The sequence below is a fragment of the Grampus griseus genome (assembly GCF_964374135.1).
Source record: "Grampus griseus genome assembly, chromosome: 1".
NCBI classification, from domain to species: Eukaryota; Metazoa; Chordata; class Mammalia; order Artiodactyla; family Delphinidae; genus Grampus; species Grampus griseus.
Genome location: NC_139017.1, coordinates 107723724 through 107745878, shown reverse-complemented (window position 1 = coordinate 107745878; position 22155 = coordinate 107723724). Strand labels below are relative to the sequence as shown.

The 22155-nt window shown below is 36.9% G+C and overlaps 1 protein-coding gene across 1 annotated transcript in view; it reads right to left on the bottom strand.

Moving 5' to 3' along the window:
* The window catches only part of ODF2L (outer dense fiber of sperm tails 2 like), a 42346-nt gene extending 21800 nt beyond the window's left edge, over positions 1 to 20546 (bottom strand). The window contains exons 1-8 of the mRNA XM_082675232.1: positions 20502 to 20546; positions 15351 to 15417; positions 7499 to 7671; positions 5457 to 5589; positions 4633 to 4758; positions 3245 to 3304; positions 3046 to 3117; positions 2381 to 2497 (exon numbers count right to left, since the gene is read on the bottom strand). Of these exons, the coding sequence (XP_082531358.1) occupies positions 2381 to 2497; positions 3046 to 3117; positions 3245 to 3304; positions 4633 to 4758; positions 5457 to 5589; positions 7499 to 7611 (621 nt within the window). The 5' untranslated portion in view covers positions 7612 to 7671; positions 15351 to 15417; positions 20502 to 20546. The remainder of the gene's footprint in view (positions 1 to 2380; positions 2498 to 3045; positions 3118 to 3244; positions 3305 to 4632; positions 4759 to 5456; positions 5590 to 7498; positions 7672 to 15350; positions 15418 to 20501) is intronic.
* Positions 20547 to 22155: the final 1609 nt, after the last annotated feature.

Sequence of the window (22155 nt, the reverse complement as noted above, 5' to 3'; positions counted from 1 at the left end):
GACCACCTAGAGGTGGGATAGGGAGGGTGGGAGGGAGACGCAAAAGGGAGGAGATATGGGGATACATGTATATGTATAGCTGATTCACTTTGTTATAAAGCAGAAACTAACACAGCATTGTAAAGCAATTATACTCCAATAAAGATGTTAAAAAATTAAATTAAATTTTTAAAAAAAGAAGTACATCTTAAACAAGATCTAAAGACTTGATCTCTTTGAAAAGTAACTTGGTAGACTAAGAGAAGAAGCAAAACATTCCTCAATTGTCTTTAAAAATCTATCTAAACTAAAAAATCCCACGAAACGTTTTAGTACGTAGTTGGGGAAAACATTTTAAATAAGTATGAAAAGTCTACTTAAGAGAAGCGAAGAACGCTCTCCACCAACCCAAGAAATACAGCTGTCATTCCTCTAAAAAACCACAGGGTGTCATCATCATATCATGAATAACAGCTACGCTGTCAGTTAAAAAACCTTTATCACTAAAGGTGAAATAAATTTTTTTGAACAAGGTTCCAGTAAAGACTTTCCCACTAGATTTATCAAATCCCATGCCTGAACACTATTAGGAAGTGTGCTGAAACTATCAAATTATTTTTATAGTTTCAAAATAACCCCTTCACAGTCATTTGCCAAATGAATGGACGTATATTTAGAGTCAACTATTTGCCTTTTCCTATTTCCTAAGAATTATATTTGCAGCATATTATAAAGATAATTATTCTCTGTCTCTTCTAAAATGTGAAAATATTCTAACTCTAATTACTATAGTTTAAAGATCTAGGAAGAAAAATGAGTTAAAAGTACCTTTGGGGTAGTTCTCAGAGAATTATAATGTAATTAAAAATTTTAAAAGACCCAATACAATTTTTGAGTCATCAACAATACTAAAAAAATGAAATTTATATTGCTAAACTGAGTTCGTTCATTGTGTTTGTAGTCTTAAAGAAAAAAAAAACTTGTTAAACCTAAATAAATTCCAAAACTGTGTGTTAGAAGGAATGTAAAAAAATCCATGACCTAACGCAACTTCTTCTAATCATTTCTAAACAGTAGCATTTTGTAAGGGGATGTGAACTCAAAGTATTAGACGGGTGAATATCATGGCAAAACTTAGGATTTTAGCCTTATATTCACTCTCCTAATTATCTAAAAAGGAACTGTTAAACTTAACTTTAAAAAGTTATTTAATATTTTATTTTTAAACTGAAGAAAGTATTTTCAAGAACTTCCCCAACTTCTATTTGAGGACAAAATTAAAAATTGTGTAAGTAAGATAAACTGAAGTATATGATCTGAGATGTTAAATTACATGTATTCTCTTGTATTTACCATGACAGAGCAAGGCAATTTCAACTCTAGTTCATCTGCAGTGCCCTAGGACACCGATGCAAAAAACACAGGGAATCTTTGAGGGAAAGTGCTTAAAAGCACCTGTAGGCAGACAAAAGACAAAATTTATATCCCACATAAGCCTGCTTAATGTCCCTTTGATGGGCAAAAGCTTTTTGCCATTGAAGAAAAAATAAACAACCCCCCCATATGCAGTCTTGAAACATGTGCCTGGACTGCAGAAATCTGCCATGATTCAGGAGGATAAAAGCAAACAGAAATTTATTAACACAGAAGTCCTCACGCTCAGTGAGGTTTGTCTTTACACACTTCTTCCAAAAGCGAGAACACTGCTTTTCCGTTGACAAAAGTAACGACAGTAGATCCAGTTAGCTTGTGTCATACCACAGCAACCTGAAACTCTCATCTCAACCTCAAACTCTCATCTCATCTCATCTTGTGAGACTTCCACAAGAATATTTAAACTGCTCAGTTTAAACCAGAAAATTCCTCTTAATTATCCTGCTAAACTGTGTAACAAGGAGGTTACTCAATTATCTAAACACCAAGGCAAGGTTAACTGATCTTAACATTATTACCATTAGTATACTGTCTGCTTACTAAATATGGGTGAGAGTATGTATGTATATGTATAGATGCATAAAAGACTAAATACTATATACCAAATATTAATGGTTTCAGTATTTTAATTTTCTCTTTTATATTTAACAAATTTCCAAATTAATTTTCCAAGTTTATATAAATTAACTGATAATAGGAGAGATTTTTAAAGTAATTAGAACTTTATAAATCCTTCCCAGATTGGTACTAAAAAGTCACAGCATTTTTCTTTTTTTTATATTGGTATTTGGAGCCAAATCTTTAGACAGACCAGAAATCTTAAGATTTACCTCAAATATGTACTTCCCATGGCAACACTTAAAATTGGATTCTTTCAAAACCACTAAATTCCAGAATTAAGCAAAGACTTTATTGTTGTCCATTAGTTTTATCAATTAAACTATAAATATGGGTGAATATTTACAACCTTTATGTGTTCTTTTAATTTATCATTCTCTGCTTCCTTTTTATGAATTTGGAACTGTAGTCGTTCATGTACTACTTTTACTGATTGTGACAAACGGCTTGCTTTCAAAGCATTTGCCTATAAGAGAAAACAAAACAAAGCAAAAATGTGTTATTTGATGTATTTTTTCACAATATTAAACTTTACCGTACTAAGACATGATCTAAAAAGTTGCTAAAGAGCAAAGTACAACACTTCCCCAATTACAAATGGATTTTATATAAAACCAGGGGGATGTTTTCTCCTCCCCTTTTTTATTTAATAACTCCTAATTATCTCTTTTTAAAAGTTCCTGTCTATCCTTCTAAGTAAAATTATGGGTATGTCTAAAATGCTCCTACAAACACAGAAATTCCTTAATTTATACTAAAATTGAAATATATATTTATACATAGGTCCCTGACTTAGGCCAAGTACCCTGATTGAAATACCACAAAAATCTAAAAAGAAAAAAAAACTCTAAAAAATTAAGATATTATATTTGATGCATAAACTTGTAAAAATGTCCAAATAATCTAAAAATATTTCTATATGTATTTATGAGGATATGGGGGCCAGGATGGAAAGAAGAGAAAGAGGGAGTCAATATTAAGAAAATTTGACGAATTAGCTCAAAATTTGCTTACCTTTTCATTCTGAAACAAACAAGAAAGTTCTTGGATATAGGTCTCCTTTTCAAGTACCTTCGTCTTAAGATTCTTCAGCAAATATAATGTAAAAGTTAGAAATATCACAACTTGGATAATGTTGGCTAATTTTATAAAACCAACCAGCATACAAACAAAAAATTTCAGAAAAATAGACACCAAGTCTAAAAAGACTTACAGTGTTTTCACTTTCATTATCAGCTAGCTTATCTAACAAGCTGGATAAACTGTCCCCTCTCTGTGGGAAAAAGAAGTTGTAAATCAGTGTTCCCAAACTATATTTCTCTACATAAAAAAGTAGAAAATGGAATAAGCATCACTTAAGAAATTAATATGGACAACTACTATGCATAGTTCAGTTTTTTTAAAAGTTAACCATAAGAAAGATTTTTGCTTAAGTGTTCCAAATCAATTTTTAATCCATAATTTATGAAATCAATTAATTTACTAAATTAATTTCTAAATAATGCCTCATAAAGTACAAGCCAATGAAATAAAAATCTTGTATACAAAGAAGGCTCACAATGCTGACTGTAAACAGGTAAAAATTATAAACAGCCTAAAGTCTAGCAAAAAGAAATGTTTTAAAGAATTACAGCAGGGGGCTTCCCTGGTGGCGCAGTGGTTGAGAATCTGCCTGCCAATGCAGGGGACACGGGTTCGAGCCCTGGTCTGGGAAGATCCCACATGCCGCGGAGCAACTAGGCCCGTGAGCCACAACTACTGAGCCTGCGCGTCTGGAGCCTGTGCTCCACAACAAGAGAGGCCGCGATAGTGAGAGGCCCGCGCACTGCGATGAAGAGTGGCCCCCGCTTGCCACAACTAGAGAAAGCCCTTGCACAGAAACGAAGACCCAACACAGCCAAAAATAAATAAATAAAATAAAAATAAAAATAAAAAATTACAGCAAATCAATAACAGAATTCCATGTAGATATTTTAAATGAGAACGAAAAATGTTTATTCATTTTGAGGGTCATACATACTGTATGACTTCATTTATATGGAATATCTGAAATCAGCAAATCCACAGAGAAAAAGTAGATAATGGGCTAAAGAGGGGTAGTGGGGATGGGAAGTAAAATTCTAAAGAGCAATGGGTTTCTTTTTGTAGTGATGAAAATGCTCTAAGGTTGATAGTGGTGATGGCTACACAATTCTGTGAATATACTAAAAATCACTGAATTGCATACTTTAAACCAGTGAACTGTATGGTATGTGAATTATATCTCGGTGAAACTGTTAAAAAAGGAATATATGAATGTATAAATACAATGTACACAAGGGCTTAAATTCTAAGAGTATTTTATTGTAATCAATTGAAATGAAGTATAACAAATAATGAAAGTTTTTGAGATTGAAAATAAAAATATATTTTCTATAAAAATATGCTGCTTTCATGTAAAAGTATTTATGAAACATTGAAAGTGGGGATTAATGATTGCCATTTCAAACAAAAATTCAAGAATCATTTCCACTTCAAATATACCAATATTTTAATTTCAAGAAATAATATACCCTTCAAGCGAGAAATATCGCTATTAAAATAGTGCTTAGTATTTCTTACCTGTTGGTGTTCTGTCTTTCTAAGAAGATGTTCTAAAGTTTGTTTTAAATCTTTAAAAGAGTCTAATTCTTTTCTTAATATTTCCTTCTGTTTAGAAATCTTCAAATTGGATGCAGAAAGATCAGTCTGACAAAATATAAGAAGCACATACACATTTTAAGACATAGCATTAAGACACTCTAAAATATACTACTACTATTATCAAAGAATACTTTTCCTAGTAATAAAATCATTCTTTTGCACATAGAAGTAGTAAGATATGCCAGGTTTTTCAGCAGTAAATAGTATATGTTACATGGTTCTAAAGTAAAATGAAATCAAAATAAGGGCTTAAACCCTAAAGTATTTCAGGCATTTATTTTAATAAAACTAATAGAATACAATCTATTTTTTTGTCCTTAACTCAAACTTTAGTACACTGAAGTTTTAGAATAGAGGTTTCTATTCCACACAATACTATAGAAAATATATTTCATCTCTCAAGAGTGAAAGTGAAGAGTGACAGTGAAGAATATTTTAAATTCACTCTTGAGAAAAGTTGACTCTAGTTCAACTCAGGTAAGGCAAGCATCAAGGTACTTTCTAGTCAAGCACCAAGGTACTTTCTAGCTTAGCGTCTCATCAAATACATGCCTGAGATTATCTCTGAGGAAAAGAATTGCAATTAATGACACAGGAATGAAAAACACTAATAAACCTGCATTTTTTATATCAAATACCAGTATGTGAGCATAACTACTACAAGATATGAGACCTCAGTTAATGAATTCTGACTATTATCCTAGCTTCTCATTTTATTACACATTCACTAGGCAAGTACTCACATTTTCAAAACTAATCTCTTCAATGGTGTCCTTAAATACTGGCAAAAGTAATTCTACAGAACAAGTTGCTAACTCGGCTTCCTTAAATGTTGCTTCCAATTTGGTCTTCTCAATTAGGATGTCCTGCTTTAGGCTAATTAGATATGCACAAATAAACTTTAAGTTAAAGCTGTTACATAAACTAGTTATGCTTTTAATGCAAACAGAGCATAGCATGATTAAATACTACAGTTCCATAAATTGCTCTGCAAAATATAACAGTAAATTTTCACTGAAAATGAATTTTTTCTGTACTTCCATATTTTTTCTACACTTAACTATACATGGAAAGACAGTTTTTAAAATGTTAAGATATGTAAAACACAAAGACTACCAACAGCAATTATCCCTGTGCTATTTGATAATTATTGAACATCTCTTCTCCTGTTTGTAAAATGATTTGTGTGAATGTGTTCGTGTCTTTTTTTCTTCCCTTCCTTCTCCCTTACTCCAAAGCCAAAAGATTTGTCTTCCTAGACCTTATTCCAAAATGCTTTCTTGAAACTTATTGTTTTTCACAAAAAAAATCCTCCAGAGAAATGTGTAAGCTAAACAAATGGAACACAAAAAACTAAACCTCTCCAAATATCTAAAAATCCTTCACATTTGGCTTTATAAAACATTATTATCATTCAAAACAAAACTGATAATATTTGCTTTCTTGATTACGTTTTACACAGACATTACTGTGTATCACTGTAAGATACATCTTTGGGTATGGGGGCTCACATTTTTACATCCCGAAATTGGGATGCTTCTTACAATCTCTGTCAGTCTGGAAGCAGTCCTTAGCTGTCTTTCCTGTACAGGTCCAGAACTTACAGAATGAGCATCCAATGTTTTGAAGAACATCCCAGAGATGGGGTACAGCACTTTTTTAACCCGTAACAACAAAGGGTCATAGAGAGGGATTGGAGGAGTTGTTGAAGTAGGAATGTTTAGCAACATTCTAGAAGCAAGACCCCAAGGTAGGCTTGCTGTATATTGTAAGAGCCCATCACCAATAAATTTCATTTCAGTTATAGATGCTCCTAAGAAATACCAGCACATATCACCAATACTCTTAATAGCAAGGATAACTCTGAGTCAAAAAGTAACTCATGAGAGTTGGGCTTTGAGTATAAGGAAGTTTTGAGAATACCTTACCTACTTTATTTCATTCACATTTTATTTTTATATAAGTGCAGTTATTTGGACTAAAAATCTATGTATAAGTTTGAAGGAGTTTTTTCAATATTTATAAATAAAATTCCAAGCCATAAGAAAGCATTGTGTCTTTCTTTAATTGACACCTTTTTTCTTTTATGGAACATAATGTAATGGCTCAGCAACAATGAATGGCATCTTAGAGGCTATGTCTCTAAGAAGTAGACTGTATTCTTAAGTACCACTTAAGATGTCTTAAAATGATGGGTCCAATGAAGATGGTTGCTACAAAAGACAGTTATCATTATTAAAAACCATGTACAGAAAGTCAAGAATGATTATATATGACCAAACATCATTTTCATTTAAGCTAAACTAGAAGTTGGACTATAGTATCCATAGCAACAAGCATGGTATTTTAAGACTTATTTTGGGGAGCAATGAGTCGTACAAATAACAAGTGCACTCTCCATACTAAAGAAGCAAAATATGACAGGTATTTGTTAGATAGCAATATCCCAAATGACAGTGAAGTAGTACTCATTAACTAAATTTCCAATATTCCATAGTATTTATATTTTCATTTACATTAGTTAGAAAGATATATACTTTACAAATTTTTTTATAGGTAAGGTTTTCATTTTTAATTGCTTTCACTAAAATTCCAAAATAACTAGGCAAATTCTGCTAAATGAGTACATCTGTAATCAGATTAAATAAATATAAATTACTAGGCTGTTAGATGATATTCTTGAAAGAATGCTGTATTTGATTCAAATAATTTACAGTATGGAAATTTACAGTATGAAACCCTGAAATCAAAAAATTAAGCTATCCCCTGCTATTGTTGAGAATACCAGCTGAGATGACTTTCACTGGCATGCCGTGGTAAATGTTCTTTCTCTGGTATACTTTTAAAATGGGAAAAGAGTTCTTCTGAATGACTTCCATCATTTGTAGGCTTCTCCATAAATTCGGTAAATGGATTTATAGGTGGCTTCCACAACAAGTTCTCCACATAAGCTGAAATCTAGGAAATATTTTAATTATTAAACATCATTTCAGTAGATTCTTTTTTTCTGCTATTACCCAATAAGATAAAAATCCTAAAGATCTGTAAAAGAATAATATTTCACAGACAAACTTGAAATTATAACTGCTACTCATTGTGATACTAATTCAAAATAGTATCAAAATTGCATAGCATAATCATTCAACGATTGCCAACTTCCATACAGTTTCCAAAAGGCCCACTATTTTCTACATACTCACAAGAATGTAGAAATTACTATTAGTCTATTTCTTGAAGTATTATAATAATATCCTAATCCAATCGGACTAGAAAATGGATATAAAAACCACAGAATAACTATCATTCTCAGTTGCATTAGATTTATCCAACAGGAAATGTATGTTATTCATGCCTGTAACAGTAAAAATTTAAGATACTTTTGAAAGTATTTGGCAACAATAGCTACAAAGAAGTTATTTTCTTAAAGTAGACTTTTCAATATTAAATTCATTTATTCCTATAAATAAATCATATTTTTTAAAAAAGCTCAATCTAAGTTATTCTTTGGTGATAATGAATGGACAGATGACATTACTTCTAAGTTTTACTAAATAATCTAATTGTTTTCTCTCAAACTTGGAGATGTCATTTTTAAAATGTGAATATTTATAAATTTCTTCAAAACGATTCCATTTTAAGTAATGAGTTAGTGCTCTGGCAATCATTAAGGCTGTAGTTTTTCAAATCTAATATATGGAAATGTGTCTCCCTAACTTTGTTTATACAAAATCAAATGTCATATTTAAGGTTTTCTGCATTTTTTCAGAGATATTTTACCTCTTTGTAATTTATTTTTATTTATCTGTATCATAAAATACACATGTTCAAGAATTTTCAATACTTTAAGTAGATGTGAAATTAAAGGTTGAAAATTATTCACTATATTTAATTAGCAATTCAGAAATCTTCAAATGTCTGTAAAAATTTATCTATTTTTTTTGTCCAAAGGTTCTGTATACCAGAAAGATAAATATTTAGGATACAGGCCAGTGAAAAGCATCCTCATATTTTTTCAATACTAGAAACTCACATCAAAATGGAAATGTTGAATAAGATACATATAGTCTAAGATGATTTACCTGAATGCTGCAAACACGCATCTGTTATTAGGACATAACAACATTTTGAGCTATTGGTAGCCCAGAAAAATTTAAAACATATGGATACACAAAATCAAATGAAAACCCAAACCTAAAGTTGAAGAAGAATATGCTTGGATAAGTCACTGCCATCAAGAAAATTATCATCTACTGATTTGTTCAGTTTTGGTACTTATCTTTTGTCCATTCACTTGTTTAAATATTCGTCTCTCTGTACAATGGAATCTCAAAAAAGAACGTCTTATTTATTGGAATCCTCAGCACCAGTAAGTCTTGTAAAAGCTAAGCAATATTTCAAGGAGAGGACTCAAGGCTTAGAGCAATTAATGAATAAGATGAATAAAGACTGCTGCTTTTTTACTTATCTTTTCAGGGATAATTAAAAGAAAAATAGTTCATATATTTAAAATAAAAGTTCACAAATCAGTGTAAGAGGGTAGAGATCTTCAATTTATTGAAAACATTTTATGAGGTAAGATTCAGTTTGGTATCAGTACTTTAGTTCTTGCTTGGCTTTGTGGGCTATTGGCAGCTATTTATATAATTTTTCTATAAGTTTTGTCACATGATAAAATCATACAACATAAGTAATTGTATCTTATCTTAAAGGGTAAATAAATAAAACTAACATATTATAAAAATAGGGATTTTTAGAATGACTTTTAGCCCAACATTCTAAAATGTATCTTCATTACTGATTTCTCAAAACGTGAAACAGAGAACTGGGTATGTCTCAAATATTTGCATAGAAATTATCAACTATCATATTCTCACAATCTAGAAGTGAATATAGGATAAATATTGTTGAGAGGTTCCAAGGTACTCCACTATTTTTGTGTTGTAACCATACTTTAACCAAAAACATATGTGTGCTGAACAATGTAATAATTTTCTTTAGCAAAAAAAATCCTGCCTTTATAAAAAATGCTATCATTTTGGGAGACCAAATGTATTCTTGAGTGGAAAAGCAGACATTTCACAAGAAAATGTTTTCAATTATGTAGAATAAACTGCCAATTTACAAATGTAATATACTTTTGTATAACTTGTTAGTGGTGAAACAAAGACACATATTCTGCACACATACTTAATGATCAAATCCCTAAAGAATAGCAATTTAAAATATTTTTAATGTTGAAAGAATTAAATTTCCTATACAGAAATGACTTTATCAGTCCCCTACCCAAAAGGCATGTACTTAAAGCTTCTTCCAGGTGTGGTCATGGGTTTATGCTGATCCAGCTACACTCATTTAACTATGTTCCATTTTGGCCAGCAACAAGCATTTGAGGGATGGCTGTTCAGGGACCATGATGCTGGCCATGGTAAGAGAAAAGAAAGATCAGTCCATGACCTTCCGCAGCACCTAGATTGTTCTACATAAACTAACCAGCTCCAAGTATGTATTCAAAACTAATCTCTCTAAAGAGACTAGCATATGAATCTTGCAGATTTCAATTTGTTTTGCCAAACACTAATCCTTGGAAAACTAGCTCCCACTGGCTTCAAACAAAAGCACACTGCTTATACTGAAAAATTCACTATGAAATATTCAGCAAAGAATACCAAGTAGATACAGGAATGTTGCTAATTTCCCACACTAAACACTAGTCAAAAGTTTACTAGAGAAGTAACTGTATGCGTTTTTGGACTCCATAGTGAAAAAAAAAAAGGTATACGAAATTTGGAAGTAGGCAGAGTAAAAATAACCAGAAGTGGAAAACTGAACTTATCAGTAAAGGCTATCAAAACTGGAAAAAACATTTTCTGATATAGAGAGATTAACTTTGAAAAGTAATTAGCTAATGCTTCTGTCCAATGAATAAAGGAATTTAAAAATAAAAGCGTTGCAGATTGGATAATACGGGGGAAAAAAATTGACAGGAAGAGTGACTGATTTGTAAATAAAGGATACATACATACTTTCAAGGCCCAAGTCCTCCCTCCTTCTCAGAACGTTCCTCTGACTGATCCAGCCCACCAAGAATCCTAAACATCTAATAATATTCTCAGAATCATACAGTTTAGAATTTAATTGCTCCATAAATGGTAATATTTTAGTTCTTCTTTAAACTTGCTACTAAATCTGTGAGGGCAAATATACCCATCACCATCTACCCTCAAAAATTAATCAGTGAGAGGCATAGGTTAGGTTCCAATATACAAGTTAGGGTCACCAAATAATTTATTGTTCAAACTGAAACACTTTTGAGAGGAAGCCCCACAGAGAACCCAATTATCCAGAAGACGGGACCAAAGATGTTCAGAACATTGTCTAACCCCAAATAGTCAGCATCCTTTATCAGATAAACATAAAACATTTTCCTTCTCTTCAACAAAAGGACAGCATGACATGCTGCCATTTATTAACAGCATTCACTGACCAAAAACCTACACTGTTGCTATTATCATCTAAAGGCTACTCATTGAAGAAACCAAGTTTTAGAAAACAGCTTGACCAAGATTACAAGTAAGAAAGTGGTGGAACTCAGTTTTGAATGAAAGCCATCAGGTACTGATATATAAATATAAGAATCTACATAGCTGAAAGTAACATACAAACTTCCCTTTTATAAGAGTGTTTTAGCACTCTTATAAATTCAGTTTATATTAAAAAAAAAGAAAATTGTTCTGTACAAGGAAATGAAGGATGAATAAGATTGAGCTCTTTGAAGGCACAGACTACAAGTCTAAAGAGAGAGCAATGAGCAGACCACTAAAATCCAGTGTTCTAAAGACTATGATGGGGACTCATCAGGTACTGCAAAAGCAACTGGCAGGATCCTGGGAGACTTCCCAGAGATGGATCCTCAGTAGAGTCCAGAAGAACAAGTTTGAGCTTGGCAAAAGAGAACAGAAAACAGGCATTCCGGATAGAGGGTAAAGTACCAGCAAGAACAAGGAATCATGACGGTACATGATTTGAAAGGGCACGTGGCAAAAGATGAGACTGGACACATGAAAGGAGACACTGTATACCAAGCTCAAGAGCTTGAATTTTTTCCTTAAGGTTAAGACAGACCATTAAATAATTTTAAGCAGGAGAATGACAGATCAGAAGTGCATCTTTAAAAGCTAAGTACAGGGCTTCCCTGGTGGCGCAGTGGTTGAGAGTCTGCCTGCCAATGCGGGGGACGTGGGTTCGTGCCTTGGTCCGGGAAGATCCCACATGCCGCGGAGCGGCTGGGTCCGTGGGCCACGGCCGCGGAGCCTGCGCGTCCGGAGCCTGTGCTCCGCAACGGGAGAGGCCGCAACATTGAGAGGCCCGCGTACCGCAAAAATAAATAAATAAATAAAATAAATAAAAGGTAAGTACAGTGGTGTTTTGGAAAATGGACTCGGCATATGGAGGAGACGAGAGGAGAAGCAGTGATCAGGTTATTAGGGTCCCAAGAGAGATGAAATTCCAACATTCTTTTCCAACAAAAATTTTTGAAGAAATCAAAAGTTGTTGCCACTGGTGATTTAAAAAAAAAAAAAGAAAAACAATGAAGGAATTAGAATACAGGAATAGCAAGAGATCAGTATGGAAAGAAACGATCAAATGTAACCCCTCATTTACCCATGACCATCTGAATGGATTGCTCCACATCTAAGTTGCAGGAAATGATTACTTATCCTTTTAAATACAAAAATTAATTTAGACCAGTTTGAAGAAAATCTTTTAAAAGTACGTCTTATTTCTTCCTTCTCAGAGTACAGATAGACTGAACATAATTTAACCATTCCTGATGACCCAGAGGCAGCATATTAAAAAGAAAGAACACTGGGCCAGATTCATCAGTTCACAGTCCTTATGAGCCACCTGACACAGACAACCCTTAGCTTCAATAGCCCTTTGGTTCTCTCTCCTACAAAATGAGAATAAGCTTTGCCAGCCAAAGCTGTCATGAGGTTTGAACAGAATGAAGTAGAAACACTTACAGGTGGTGAGTTTTGTTTGTTTAATTTAGGACCCCTTTGGTCACTCTGTTGGGGCTGCTTTCCCACCAGGCCTTCTCCTTAATTTTTTTCATTTAAAAAAAAAAAAAATCGTCCTGAGTCATTCACCATTCCTGAAATTACTTGCAGATCTGAGTTATCTGTATAGAACCAAATCTTAACTTCAAAACAATCCTTTCAAAATCTATTCTTTGCAGAATTATTACAAGTCATTTTCAATGTAGTCAAAAATTGACTGAGTTCTATTAAACCAGAGCCCAGGAGAACAATTATTGACTTCCAACAGAACTGTGCCCAAGGGGATAGATGTTCTGTCAACCTCATTGCTATACCCAGATACTTGGGTCTCAGTCACTTGCACAAACTAAGCTGTGATTAGTAGCAATATAAACAAAGCCATTTTCTCATACCTCTGGGTGTTTGAGATGCAAAAACTATCCTATTAATACACATCAATTGTGAAATTAGAAGAAAATGAGAAGCAAAAAATGGATACCTGGCTGTTAAGGGCCATGACAAACATTGCCGTGACAATCTTATTAAAGCAGAAAGGTATCAAACACATTTTAAAAGCCGACAGGCTTACCGCAGTCTATTCCTTTAACCATAACTAACCAAGTGGTGCTTAAAACTACTCCAAGAACCTCATTCATTCAAAAACACCTGAAACCTTACTATGTGTGAGATGATAGGAAAACTTCGTCTCTGCAATAGACTTTATCCCAACACCAGCCAAAGTCTGGCTATGGTTTCCTCACTAAACAAGCACCACTTACTGACCACCTACTCAAAACCTGGCACTGGTTAACTTAATCTCTTTTATTACAACCACTCTAAAGTGACTTATCCTCCTCATTTTACAGAAAAGGAAGCTGAAGGCAGTAACGTTAGTGACCTGCCCAAACCACACACTTAAAGGAATTGAGGCTGCACTCTAGGACCCTGGAGAACGAATTATTTCCCCGAGGCCTGGAGTATTCTTTACTTAAGGAGCCCCGGAGCTTACCAGAGTCTGGCACATTATATGATGGGCATTTTAAAAACAGCCGTATACGTAAGAGAGCACTATTTCGGTAAGCAACGATGCAGTGCCCGGGGCCGGCCGGGTCAGGGCTCCGTCCTGGACAAGCCCACCTCGGCTAAGATCTGCCCTGCTGTCCCAGGGACCACACACTTCCTCGCTGCCTTTCCCAAGCCCAGGCTGTCTGTCTGGGGGGAGAGGACGGTGTAGGCAGAAAGCGGCTGAGTTCAGTTTTGGGTGGACGCGAGGGCCTCTCACTTCCGTGACCCACCTTGGCCACCGCCCCGCCCCCAGAGCTGCCCGCGGTAACTAAGCCTCGGCCATGCAAGCCCAGGAAGCTTGCTTCCCCCTCCAAAAGCACGCCGACGTCCCTACCGCTGCGTCAGTACGTCGCCGTGACGTCAGCCCGCCGCCGCTCCGCTGTGAAAGGGGTCCGCCAGGGCCGCCAAGGCTGACGCTCGGCGAACGTTAGTGTAAGCCGCCCGTGAGCATACCTGTGTTCTCCAGCCCTGGGTCGGCTAGAACGGAGCGGGACGCGGGGGGCAGTGCAGCTGGTGAAAGCTAGGAAGGCAAGGACTCGACGCGGGAAGCAAGCGAACTCCTAGAACGGCTCGCGCTGGCAGAACAAGGTGCAAGCGGCACAAAGCGGAGTTGGTAACCAGCAAATGGCTTCTCTGGCAACGGTCGCCCCGCCCCTTCCGTCGGGCTCGCAGCGGCGCAGCCAATTGGCCGAGCTCGGGAAAGCGAGCGCCGGCGTCTGCTGCTATTGGCAGGAGTGAGGGGGCGGAGCCCGGGAGAGCAGCTTTGTCTTTCTGTTGGTTCTCCCAGTGAACTCCCCCGACCCCGCGACCGTTTGTTTTCCGAGAAGGGTAGCGTTTGTGTGTAGTTACTAAAATCTTAACTGAGTTCAACCAGAAAGGGAAGTAAGGCCGATGGATTCCAAATTTTCTGACACTTGGCTTCCAAGTGTCCTGCTTTTGCTATTTAAAGGAGGAGATTTGAAAAAACCAAGGCAACCGCGACTGGAAGAAAGCTCGTTATAAATGTAAACAGCTAAAATCTGTTTATCTGAGATCATTCCCTGGGCCTATTTTCTCCTGTTAAATGAGGGAACCGGACGGTGATCTCGAAGGCATCTTTCAGGTCACAAATTATTTGTATCTGTGCTACAGCCAGCTGGTATGGTTTATAAACTGAACAAGGCCAGATTCTATTTGGAAAAGTTAAAAAAAAAAAGTTATCTAATGCCTCAACCTAACGTTCAAAATCGTAGGCTATCACATTAGGTTCACAAATAGAGCCACTATCAACTGAGCAGTTTAACCATGGCGTACGTCTTATTGGTTTCACTAAAGAATATTTTCCACTGATGATTCCAGCAATGCTTCCCCCCCCGCCGCCCCCCCTCCCCCAGCGCTATGATTGTCCAGCAAAAAGTTCCCCAACCAGTTTATTTATCTCTTGTAAAAATAAAATACAGTGTGTGTGTGTGAAAAAACACATTAGCTTCCCCAACACATTAGCTTCCATATATGCAAATGTTAATAAGCACGGGGAACTGCGGATATACGTACCTACTCTCTCACTGATGGATCATAACTTTCGGCAAGTCAACTAGCTTCTCTGGGCTAGTCCTCTCATCTGCAAAAATAAAAAAGAAAAGAGGAAGAGGACAGGTAGAGTTGGGGGCAAGGAACATAATTCTCGGGATTTTTCTAGCACTAAGCTAGGATTCTAGCTAACCTTGCTAACTTGCCATAATTAGAAAAATAATTGTACACAGATGTTAGGCTGCTGTTAAGAAAAATACTTATTTTAATTAAATTGCATTGGTATTATAAGTTACCACCTGTGTAAGACATTCAAGAGGAAACATTCACAAAATCTCAAAATGATTACATAAGATTCTCAAACTGACTTATTTAACTGAATTGTCCAGGTAAAGTAAATATGGCATCCCTCATCCTCTAAATCTAACCTGTTGCTAAAATCTCGTTGGATAGTGAATTTTGGATAGAAAGATCCCTTATTCCATTTTTTTTGTTTTGTTTTGTTTTCTTTTTGTTTGTTTTTGGGGTTTTTTTTTTGCAGTACACGGGCCTCTGGCCTCTCCCGTTGCGGAGCACAGGCTCCGGACGCGCAGGCTCACCGGCCATGGCTCACGGGCCTAGCGGCTCCGCGGCATGTGGGATCTTCCCGGACCGGGGCAAGAACCCGTGTCCCCTGCATCGGCAGGCGAACTCGCAACCACTGCACCACCAGGGAAGCCCCCCTTATTCCATTTTTACATAAATGGGAAAATAACAGTTCATTCCAGCGCATTCAAAACCCCCAATTTCCCCATGTATCATTAAACACTTGACCACCTGTGAAACATTCCACCAAGGATTTCTGCATAATTTAAAGCAGAGACCAGCATACTTTTTCTATAAAGGGTCACACATTAAATATTTTAAATTCTGTGGGTTAAGCCTCTGTCATACTTAACTCTGCCACTGTTGCTTAAAAGATGCCATAGAGGATACATAAATACATGGCTTGGCTGTGCTCCAATAAAACTTTTTGTTAAAATAAATTTATTTATTTATTTTTGGCTGCACTGGGTCTTCGTTGCTGCGTGTGGGCTTTCTCTAGTTGCCGTGAGCGGGGGCTACTCTGTTGCAGTGCGTGGGCTTCTCATTGCAGTGGCTTCTCTTGTTGTGGAGCATGGGCTGTAGGCGTGTGGTCTTCAGTACTTAGGGCATGCTGCCTCAGTAGTTGTGGCTCACAGCCTCTAGAGCGCAGGCTCAATAGTTGTGGCACACGGACTTAGTTGCTCCATGGTGTGTGGGATCTTCCCAGACCGGGGCTCAAACCCGTGTCCCCTGCATTAGCAGGCAGTGGTTAAGACCACTGTGCCACCAGGGAAGTCCCTGTGCTCCAGTAAAACTTTATTTACAAAAATAAGTAAAAAATAGGATAGATTTGGCCCACAGGACATGGTGTGCAAACTTCTGATATAAAGCATTTAAAATATCAAGTGCCTGAAATCATTAAACTCATTAGTGGGACATTTGTATGTAAGATGCAACAATTCAGTGTTGCATGAAAACTGTGTTTTTCTTCTTCATGACAACAAATGTATGTTATAATGTAAAAATTGCAAACAATGAAATAAAAAGTTAAAAGTTACAGGATGAATAGCAATACTTAGCAAAATAAAAAAGCAATTTAAAAAAGTTTGGTGGTGTAATAAACTGTTTCCAAAATGGCATACAAACAATTCTTCTCATCCCTGTACACAAATCACAAGTGGAGTCTGTTTCCCCTCCTCTTGAATTTGAACAATAGAATGTAGTGAAAGTGATCCGAGACCAGTTCCAGACCTAGGCCCTGAGAGACCTAGCAGGTTCTGCTTTCCTCTCTTGGAAACCAGGTACTATATAAGAAATCCAATTACCCTGCTGTAGAGGGAAACCCATCCAGATCCCAGCTGTTTGAGCCACTCACCTGAGGTGGTAGACCTGTGAGCCAGTTGACTTTCAAGGCACAGCCTTGTTCCCTGAATGCAGCTGTATAAGTGACCCTAGCCAACATCGTGATCCAAGGGGATGCAAGTTGAAACAACTTTAATATTGAGGGGGTAACCTAATATATCCCAGACCACTGGGCCCAAGAAATTTTAGTAAGGTAGCAGAACCCTGAATTGTCATTTTCCCACTCCAAATTGCATGTGTTCTTTCCAGTATGTTTTGGTTTCCTTTTCTTATTTTATCGAACTTAGTGGATTGAAACAAAAACTGTTTTATTTGTTCTGAACTTCTTTGAGAAGTTCAGGCAGGGTTCAGCTGGGTGGTTTTTTTGGTTCATGTGGCAATAGCTGGGGTCTCTCACCAAGTTGAAACCAGATTGCTGCTGAAGCTGGACTAACCAAGATGATTTTATTTATGTCTGGTGACTTGGGTTCACTCAGGAGGCCAGGACCTCTTCCATTCTATCTATTGGTTCTCCATGTGACCGAACTGAGCTTTTTTCATGGCAGCTTCATCCCAAGAGTAAGTGTTCCAAGCAACAAATGCAGAAGCTGCAGCTCTATGGCCACAGAAGTTACACAGAATCACTTATGCTGCATTTTGTTATCTAAAATAAAATAGAGAGTCAGCCCAAATCTGAGGGAAAGAGTAAAACATTCCACCTCTGAATGGGATAGTGTCAAGGTCCATAGAATCTATGGGAAAGACAATTTACTACACAAGGCATCTATGATATGTGCTATTTCCTGATCATTAGGTCCTATCAGCACAATATCATAAATGTAGTAGACAGAAGTGATGTCCCATAAGTTGAGGAAATCATCACTGTTCCTGCACACTAAATTATGACAGGGAGCTAAAGAATTAACAAAGCCCTTACATAAAGCAATAAATTCTCCCCCATTCTCTCACTTCCAAATGAAAGTGAATGACTTCAGTTGTTTCATGCATATTAGGATGAATAAAAGACATTTTTTAGAGTGATATCTGAACGTTAGGTGTTAAGAATTGTGCTTATTCACCTAATAAAAAGACTACATCTGGATGTAGACCAATTCATCTTAGGCGACCCATTCATCTTCTACACAGGCCAAATGGTAGGTTAAATGCTAGTGTGATGAGCATCATCACCCTGCATTTTTCGAGTCTTCGATGGTGGCACTAATCACTAGAATTTCCCCAGGTATATGGTATTGCTTTGGCTTACTATTTCTGTAGAAAAGACAGTTCTAGGGGCTACCAACTGGTGGTCCTATTTTAATAGCCATGAGTTAAGAAGCCAATGACAAGATATTGTAGGTCCCCACTAAGGTAATGAAGTTTAGGTCTCTCTTTATCAGATCTATCAACTTCTCATTATACAGATCAATTAGGATCCTAGCAGACTGTCCGTCCATTTCATTGTAGGGATATCATGATCAATTATCCACTGTTAAAAATCCTTCTTAGGGGCTTCCCTAGTGGTGCAGTGGTTGAGAGTCCGCCTGCCGATGCAGGGGACACGGGTTCGTGCCCCGGTCTGGGAGGATCCCACATGCCGCGGAGTGGCTGGGCCCGTGAGCCATGGCCGCTGAGCCTGCGCGTCTGGAGCCTGTGCTCCGCAGCGGGAGAGGCCACAGCAGTGAGATGCCCGCGTACCGCAGAAAAAAAAAAAGATCCCTCTTAGTCAAATGACTATGATTACTACTCTGGCGCTCCTGTCCATTATGGTAACCACCAGTACCTCATCTCTGATGGTTAAATGCAGTCATTTGGTCTCTGCCACTTTTGGATCCTACTATGTCCACTAGGGAATTGGGGATCCCTTTCAATGGCATAATCTCCTAATTTCATCCCTGTGCTTAGAGGACAGAAGCTACAGTAATTTCAAAGGATTTTGGCATTCTCCTCACTATTTTCTCAGTGCATTAGTGAAGAGAAGGTCTTCTGGGCCTTCTCAGGACATATTTGGAGATAGGTGACTGGGTCATGATGAATACTGACCTAATGAATAGGTGACTGGAATGATAAATCCATTGCAAGCATCCTATCTCCCTAAGTCTTTTAAATCAATCCTCTAAAATGTATCGAGAGATTTCTAGCATCTCAACTTTATTTAGTGCAGGCCACTACTGCGTCCAGGTTTCAACCAACCAACTAAGAAAACCTTTAGAACAACTCCCAGATGCTCAGGCAAGCGTGATGAATCCAAGGCCTCTGATAAGTATATCCATATTAAAAATTTTTGCCTCATCAAAAATTATATTCTTTCATGCCTGTTCTAACACCCTTGAATTCATTATCATATTCCATAGGTTTCTGCCAATATGAATAAGCAAAATCTTGCCTATTTTTTAGTGTGAAAGCTTTTTCCTAGGCCAGACTTTTTACTTATGCCCTGGAATATACCGGGGCATAATATACTGGGTAGGAACATCTACCAACTCTGTAGATCTATACCAGTGGTTCTTGACATTCTTTTTTGGAGTCAAAACTGGAGGTATGCGTGGGGGGGGGGGGGGTACTACCAGCATCTAGTGGGTAGAGGCCAAGGATGCTGCTAAACAGCCTACAATGCACAGGACAGCCCACACATAAAAAGAATTATTCAGTCTAAATGTCGATAATGATGATATTAAGAAACCCTGGTCCGATATGGAGAATACAGAGGTCACTAGCCACCTATGGCTATTGAACATTTAAAATGTGACTAGTTCAAACTGAGATATACTTTAAGTGCAAAATACACACTGATGTTGCATATGAAAAAGGAATGTAGAATACATTAATAATTTTTATATTGGATACATGTTGAAATGATAGTATTTTGAATATATTGAGTTAAATACGATATATTATTAAAATTTAATTTTAACCATTTTTTTTTTTACTATCTTTAATGTGGCTACTAGAAAATTTAAAATTACATATGTGGCTCACATTATATTTCTACTGGATGGTGCTGGTCTAGAGGTATAAAGAAATGATAACAGTGAGTTATGAGAAGGTAAATTCCTCAGATGAAGTTATTTCAGAATCTTCAAAGAAGACAAGACCAGCCTTATAAGACAGGTAAGGAGGAGTTTTTCAGAAAGCAAAAAGCTCTCTAGGGTCTATCAAGATGATAGAATTATCTAAGTCTACTCAAACAGCTTCACGACAATTCTCAAGATCCAACTCCTTCTCAGTCATTGCCTGATCTTTTCATCTAGTCAGTCTGTTTATTCAACTTACCTTGTAAGTCAGCTCTTCACAGCATTAATATTTGATTTAGATAAGTCATCCTAGCAACGTATAGACGCGGGCCTATTACTGTTGTGGCCTCTCCCGTTGCGGAGCACAGGCTCCGGACGCGCAGGCGCAGCGGCCATGGCTCACGGGCCCAGCAGCTCCGCGGCATGTGGGATCTTCCTGGACCGGGGCACGAACCCGCGTTCCCTGCATCGGCAGGCAGACTCTCAACCACTGCGCCACCAGGGAAGACCTAGAGGTATGTTTTTAAGGCAATCATAGAAGCTCTCCTGACCTCTGAGCTCATCACATTTTTCTTTGAGCCTCTTAATACAGTAGTAAAGAGCAAACCCACCCCACAATCTTTGTATTCTTCATTTCTGCCATTCTCATCAAAGGCTTGCCTTCAATAACTACTTATTTCCTGATCACTACAGGCTGCTATTAAATTGTTATAATTTACATTCAATAAAGTGCACAAATATTAAATGTTTAGAATATGAGTTTTGACAGTTATATTCACCCATGAAGCCACTACCTAAAACAAAGATATAGAACATTTACATCAACCTGGAAAGTTTATTTGTATTCCTTTCCAGTCCATCAGCCAAAACTACTTTTACCCCCTCTCACACACATACGTGCACACCGAGATAACCACCTTCTATTTTCTGTCACTAGAGATTAATTTGCCTATTCTTGATCTTCATATAAATGCAATCATACATTCTAATTAATTTTGGGTCTAGCTTCTTTCACTCAATATATATATGTCTTTTAGATTCAGTCATGTTGTTCCATATTTTAGTACTTTGTTCCCTTTTATTCCCGAGTAGTATTCAGTTATATGAATATATCACAATTTATCAATTCTCCTGTTGATTTTTTGGTTATTATGAATGAGCCTCATACAAACATTCTTGTAAAAGGCATTTTATAAACATTTTTTCATTTGTTTACCTAGAAGTGGAATTGCTGGGTCATGGGATGTATATATCTTTAAGTTTATAAGAAAATGTCATATCCATCTTCAAAGTACTTGTACCAGCAATGTATTAGGGTTCCAATTGCCTCACATCCTTGCCAACATTTATTATGGCAACCTTTTTATTTTAACTGTTTTAGTGGGTGTGAAGTGGCATCTCACTGTAATTTTAATTTGCATTTCCCTGATAACTAACGATTTTGTTGAGCACCTTTTTAATAGTTATGGGCCATATGTATATCTCTTTTTTTTTTTTGCGGTACGCGGGCTTCTCGCTGTTGTGGCCTCTCTCGTTGCAGAGCACAGGCTCTGGACGCGCAGGCTCAGCGGCCATGGCTCACGGGCCCAGGCACTCCGCGGCATGTGGGATCTTCCCGGACCGGGGCACAAACCCGTGTCCCCTGCATCGGCAGGCGGACTCTCAACCACTGCGCTACCAGGGAAACCCGCCATATGTATATCTTTTATGAAGTGTTATTCAAGTCTTTTGCCCAATTTGTATTGGGTTATCTTTTTATTATTGATTTGTAGGAGTTCTTTATTTTTGTATTTTTATAAAATATAATATGAATATTTCCTCCCAGTCTGTATCTTGGCTATTCATTTTCTTAACGGTATCATTTGATGAGAAGAATTTAAAAAATTTTGATACCACCTAAGTTATCAATATTT